Source organism: Oncorhynchus nerka, linkage group LG27 (genome assembly GCF_034236695.1).
Source record: "Oncorhynchus nerka isolate Pitt River linkage group LG27, Oner_Uvic_2.0, whole genome shotgun sequence".
NCBI classification, from domain to species: Eukaryota; Metazoa; Chordata; class Actinopteri; order Salmoniformes; family Salmonidae; genus Oncorhynchus; species Oncorhynchus nerka.
Genome location: NC_088422.1, coordinates 50,828,595 through 50,835,094, shown reverse-complemented (window position 1 = coordinate 50,835,094; position 6,500 = coordinate 50,828,595). Strand labels below are relative to the sequence as shown.

The 6,500-nt window shown below is 39.4% G+C and overlaps 1 protein-coding gene across 1 annotated transcript in view; it reads right to left on the bottom strand.

The window, feature by feature from the left end:
• Positions 1 to 225: 225 nt before the first annotated feature.
• Positions 226 to 6,500, bottom strand: part of rasgrf2b (Ras protein-specific guanine nucleotide-releasing factor 2b) — a 168,369-nt gene continuing 162,094 nt past the window's right edge. Inside the window, 4 exon segments of the mRNA XM_029638509.2 lie at positions 226 to 4,013; positions 4,109 to 4,177; positions 4,473 to 4,590; positions 4,700 to 4,779. Of these exon segments, the coding sequence (XP_029494369.2) occupies positions 3,921 to 4,013; positions 4,109 to 4,177; positions 4,473 to 4,590; positions 4,700 to 4,779 (360 nt within the window). The 3' untranslated portion in view covers positions 226 to 3,920.

Genomic DNA, 6,500 nt, shown 5'->3' with positions numbered 1-6,500 from the left:
TAGTGTTAATCCCAGTGTCCTGGCTAAATTCCCAGTCTGGCCCTCATACCATCACAGTCACCTAATCATCCCCAGTTTACAATTGGATAATTCATCCCCCCTCCTCTCCCCTGTAAATATTCCCCAGGTCGATGCTGTAAATGAGAATGTGTTCTCAGTCAACCTGGTTAAATAAAAACACATTCCTCCAGATCCTCAAATAGACTACAATATATTTTGTCAGAATGTATTTTTATTGTACTTGACACATATTAACAGCACAAAAATGCATTTAAATTACCACAAAAATTACGACAAAAATGTTACATTATCGGTCAGGTAGTGATTTCTTTTCAAGCTGAAGAGAGGCACGACTATATAGTCATATTTTTTTTAATGAAGTTGAACATGTGCCCTTTATGACATAAATTTTTGGGGTGAAATCAAATGGTTTTTAAAAAAAAACATAATTTAAATGACATCACTAACCACATTCGCATCCACAGTTTTTATACGAGTATAGTCATACCGTATATAAAAAAAATCAAGACAGCGGAGATGGAAACAGGAAGTTTCGGTTCAGTTTTATAAATGCCGACAGAATGTGTTCGTTGGTGGGATATTTTTGTGTCTGTAAAATTAATTATGCGTGACATGGCAGTGGAACCGCCTTTATGCGCAAATATTGATATATAATAACAATCAAATTGAAGTAAACTTGGAGTCACGCAATAATATGGTGTGTGGTCCTCCCACTACGACTCCGGAAAGCATGCAGTTTATAAGGCTACAGATGAAATCATTTATGATGATCTTCACAGGGTGGTGACAGTAATCTTGATGTTCCTTTCCAATAAATATTGAGGGTCTGATTCAGGTGACATGATGATCGATGCTTGACTGCCGTTTGACAAATACAAATATTTTCTCTCTTATCCATAATAATCTCATCATGTAGACTAGCCTACCCGCACTGTAGCTACGAACTGTTGGCTAGAGTGCATGTGCGAAGACCAAAGTAGGCACACAGCTTTTGTGAGGAAACTATTGGTAGAGTTGAAAATGCAATGGAAACACGTTGAACTGTAGATTTTTATTCGGTACATGTAAACTTAAGCGAAAAAGTACATTTTGTGTGCACTACGTCATCATTCACTGATTTTTATACGCCACAAGTCTGTTTGGTGGGAAAATGCACATATTTTCTTTACGTCGATTTTATAATATTCACATGGAAATCTGTTGCCAATTGGATTGAAACCTAGCTAGTGCCAAAGTTTTGGCTTGGTGGCAAATTCTCCATTGATCAACACGTAAAGAGTAATTTAAGAATCCTCTGAAGGGACAAACTATGTCATATGCCGAATTAGGAACAACTTGGCCACCCTGTCGACTAGATGTCATAGTCATGCATTTCTGGAATTGTCAGGCATTACATGCACTTTAACAAAGATGCAAATGCATGTACATGCATCTCTGGAATAAATGTTAAGGCATTACATGCATTTTAACAAAGATGTAAATGTATGTACATCTAAGTTAAATATATTGAGAAAAAAAGATGTATGGGATGAATGCACTAATGTAAGTTGCTCTGGATGAGAGCATCTGCTAAATGACTAAAATGTAAAATATATATTTTTTAATCCAAGTAAAGATGTACTGATGAGTTCGGAATTCCATGATCGGAACTCAAGAGCTGCATTAACTGTATGTAACCTCTAAAGCAACCTCTATCGCTTCATGCAGACAGCTACTGTCAGACTCATACAGACTAGACTAGAACACTCAAGTGACCATGTAAAGCCAATGAAGCTGAAGACAAAATTAAATGTGTGAGGACAACAAAGGATTCCCAGCTAGCTCATAATGTCCCCATAGTGTTCCCTTGAGGTTCTCCTTTGGTTATTTGAAAAATGACTTTCCCACATCGTTCTGGGAACCAACATTTGTTTGCTGGGTTTTCATTTTTCAATTAGGAGCAAACTGCAACAGGACCACATGCTCATGAAACTGCATAAGGAGTGGTTATTGTAAAGCTGTGAACAGGCCCTGCTGAACGTGCTACAAGTGTTGTTGTCAGATAAAGCATGGGAATGTTGGGGCCACTAGAGGGACATAAAGTCGCTTCTCTTTAACCACCCTCACTCCATGGCAGTACAATAGTTTTATACGGCTGAATCTCAATTGTATATCCTTGATCCCAAAGAGATCCTATTCAATTATATGTAGTTCTACATAATTCTATTCTTGTCATTTCTCCTTGCCTCCTTCTGAGAGGAGGATCTTTTGCTCCAAAGTGCTTTGAGAAGGAGATAAGGATTTGAGGAATGAAGGAATAACAATTGATGTTTACCCAATGATTCCATACCATCTGAATGAGCAGATACATTATTATTATTAGGGACCTACAACCTTCACCAAAGAATGCCACAGATGGAAATTTGCTAACTTGACAGCAAAATATTTTAAGAGGGGGAAATATGACTTGTTCATCTGAATTGATTGGTATTGTTGTTAGAATATATAGAGGACTGAGAATCTACCTACAGAAAAAAAACAATAATAAAGGCACATTTGAAGCGTCTAATTCTCATCATTCAAATGGACAAACCACAGAATTAGTGGAGCTTACAAGATATTAGACATCAAAATGTTTGCCTGAATGTGGAGTACCAGATTGTACTGTATTCTTTCAGATACCGGTCACCAGTTTGTAGATTAATATTTCAGTATTTATGAAGAGCAATTTCAACAACACGATGCACATAAATGGTAAACTATTACAAATTAAGCTTTTTTAATTTATTTACTTTATTGTCACATACACCTGTTCGGTGCAGTGAAATGTGTTGTTTTACAAGGTCAGCCATAGTAGTACGGCGCCCCTGGAGCAAATTAGGGTTAAGTGTCTTGCTCAAGGGAACATCAACAGATTGTTGGCTAAGGTATTCTAACAAGCGACCTTTCAGTTACTGGCACAAAGCACTAACCTCTAGGCTACCTGCCACCCAGTTGGCTACAGTACCTGCCGTCCAGTTTCTAAATCGAAATTCATTTTGAAGCACTTAGTTTCTCATTACCACAGTCAGACTGAATCTTAAAAGGATTTTCTATTTACCACTATCGTTACATTTAGTATGTGTAGTAGTAGTAATGTATGAGTTAATTCCGGCAGGTGTGTTTGAAACTCTACCCCCCTAATAAAGTGATTTATGATTGGTGGATAGGGATGCATAGTGGTTGTGTAGTCTTCAGAGACCAAAGAGAGTGAAGCATGTTAACATGCAGGGGTCAGGACCAAGGCCAAATAAACACTAAAACCCCAGTTAGGATCATGCAAAGTCAAGTGATCACCATTTGGTGTGAAAGCATGGGTGCTTCAGCTCAAGGACATGGCACAGTAAAGCACAGCGTAACATACACAAGTCCAGACTCTTAGAGCTATACATGCTACATTTCATCTCCTTACGATACACCTTTTAAAAAATTTCAAAGACAAAAAAGTGTCTCAATGGCAACCTATTCCCTAAATAGTGCAGTCCTACATGGGGAACAGGGTGCCATTTGAGATTTTCCCAAAGATTGATCAATCTCCACCAACTCTGATTTGATCTGCTGGCAGAAGAACCATGTTTCACGTCAATGATGTCACGCCCTGGGAGAGGGATGATGAGGTCACACAATGACACCTCACTTCCTGTTTACCCTTCCTCGCAGAAAACACATTCAAAATATCACCCCATCATCGTCTAAAAACAACAAGGATTTTCTCCCTACGTTCCTTCTCAATTCTCTCTCTCTCTCTCTCGCTCTCTTTTTCTCTCTGTCTCTTCAATAATCCACTCTCTCTTTGTCGTTCATCATCCCAGGTATGCAGGCGTGTTGCCCACATAGAGGGACAGGGTTGCCAGGGTCCCGTTGCTCGCAGTGACTGTCCCTCAGGCCGGTAGGCGGGGCTCTATCTTAAGAGAGAGGTCATAGAGAGTGTCCTCATCCATGATCAGAGTCTTGTCCAACAGGTACTGAGTCACCTGGAGAGAGGGAAGGGGTACACACTGAAGACAAGCAAAATAGACTAGGAAAATAGCCATTGGCAATATAAAAAGTGTCTAGTAAGTAGGCGTACCTTAGGCTGGTGTTCTATCCTGTAGGGTGTCTGCTGGAACTGGCGGATCTCTCGGATGATGTGGGAGATCTAGGACACACAGCATTTTCATCACAGCTCTTCATCACATATCTCAGAACTCAATTAAATCTATGGTAGATCAATGGAAACAGCAGTGCTGCAGCTTCACTGAACATGATCATGCTGTATTCTATGGGATGAAAGTGGTTTCACATTGGAATACAATGTGTGTCAAATAAAATAAAATGTTATTTGTCACATACATCGTAAACAACCGGGGTAGACTAACAGTGAAATTCTTACTTACTGGCCCTTTCCAACAATGCAGAGAGAAAATACAGAGTGCATGTGTGTGTGTGTTTACCATCCTCATCTTGGAGAAGTTGACCAAGCCCTCCTCAGTGAAGTTAGGTGTTCCTTCCTCGATAAAGGCTAGGTCAGTCAGGTACATACCCAGGTAGGGCACACTGGGAGGGTTACAACTGGGGAAGAGAAAAGTAGGAGGGAGACAAGAAGAGAGTTAGGGACAAAATATTCTGGGTCACACCTCCCTCACTGAAAATAAAGTTATCAATAAGATTTGTGTCTCACTTTTTCAGGGTTTCCCTCAGGTTTTTGAATCTCCCTTCAGACGACACAGTCTTCTGCAGCTTGTCCATCAGGGCTTTAGTCTGTCAAAACCAAACACAACCATGTTTTAACGTGTCTGGTCTGAAATCAACAAATACAAAATAATAAAACTCTTGCACACGTGTATTCTTGATGCTTTCAACAATTGAATGGATCTTATTTAGCAACGTTTCATTCTCAAACTACTTTCATAAGGGTCTGAAATCAACCCCTCACCTCTACCCCTTTCGCTAACCCCTAAGTGTTTAGCTCCACCCAGTCTTCCCAGTGGATACTGGGGAGCTTTCCCCGTGTACCGCTATTAGATCTGAGAACAGATCTTCAACAAAGCTTTATTAGCAAAAAATGTTTTAAAATGCTCTCCCTTTCTCCCGAAGTGTGTACTCGTACACTTCCCTTCATGGATTAAAAAATAATGCAGTGTTGGTGAGGAATATGGTGGGAACTCCCTCCAGCCATGCTTGCACCAATCCAATGCATAAAGTTGATTGACGTGCCCGTGCGTCACACAGTGATACCATTTTGAATATTGGATAGCATCCCATGTGCTTATGCTAGAGACTTACCTTATTGTAGTGGCTGCAGCCCAATCCCTTCTTTCCGCCGATATAAAGCTTGCACCTATTCCATAACATGGGGCTTGTGAAAGCTGTGTTTTCTACACATGAGAGGATCCGGACATGAAAATCGTCACAAACTTGTCTGTAAAATCCGAACCGTTTGCACTACAATTTAATAAGTTAGCAACATCAAAAGGCGAGACTTTCACAACCACAGAGTTGTTCGACAACGTACACAGGCTTCAGGGGAGTCGTCTGATGTTAACCCCGTACAGGGATGCAAAAATGGCACAACGTGTATAGGGGGTAAAAAGTGCCTTGAATAAAAACATCTTTAAAAAAAAAATGTATCCCTGAGTTTTCTTATATCGCTAAGATATAGGACAGACACTTCAAAACCTTATTCCATATGATTAATTTTTTGACTGTCTGTTTTGTCATGTACAAATGTGTTATTCAATGCATTTATATGGGAAATAGCAGTAAAGGCCAAATTCAATGTTTTACCAAATAATTGTAAAATATTTGTTTATATAATTTAAAATCAAATGGCTAAATTATCAATTTTATGACCATTTAAAAAAATGCAATATGTTAGTGTCACGACTTGCCTGTGAGGATCAGGTTACAAAGGATCACGGTTCTACAGAGATATTCCTCCCTCCCGCAGAGAAGTCAGAAGTTCACATACACTTTAGCCAAATGCATTTAAACTCAGTTTTTCACAATTCCTGACATTTAATTATAGTAATTTAAAAAAATCTTAGGTCAGTTAGGATCGCCACTTTATTTTAAGAATGTGAAATGTCAGAATAATAGTAGAGTGAATGATTTATTTCAGCTTTTATTTCTTTCATCACATTCCCAGTGGGTCAGAAGTTTACATACACTCAATTAGTATTTGGTAGCATTGCCCTTAAATTGTTTTACTTAGGACAAACGTTTCAGGTAGCCTTCACAAACTTCTCAAAATACGTTGGGTAAATTTTGGCCCATTCCTCCCGACAGAGCTGGTGTAACTGAGTCAGGTTTGCAGGCCTCCTTGTTCGCACATGCTTTTTCAGTTCTGTCGATAGGATTTCTGTCAAATTTTCTATAGGATTGAGGTCAGGGCTTTGTGATGGCCACTCCAATACCTTGGCTTTGTTGTCCTTAAGCAATTTTGCCACAACTTTGGATGTATGCTTGGGGTCATTGTCCAT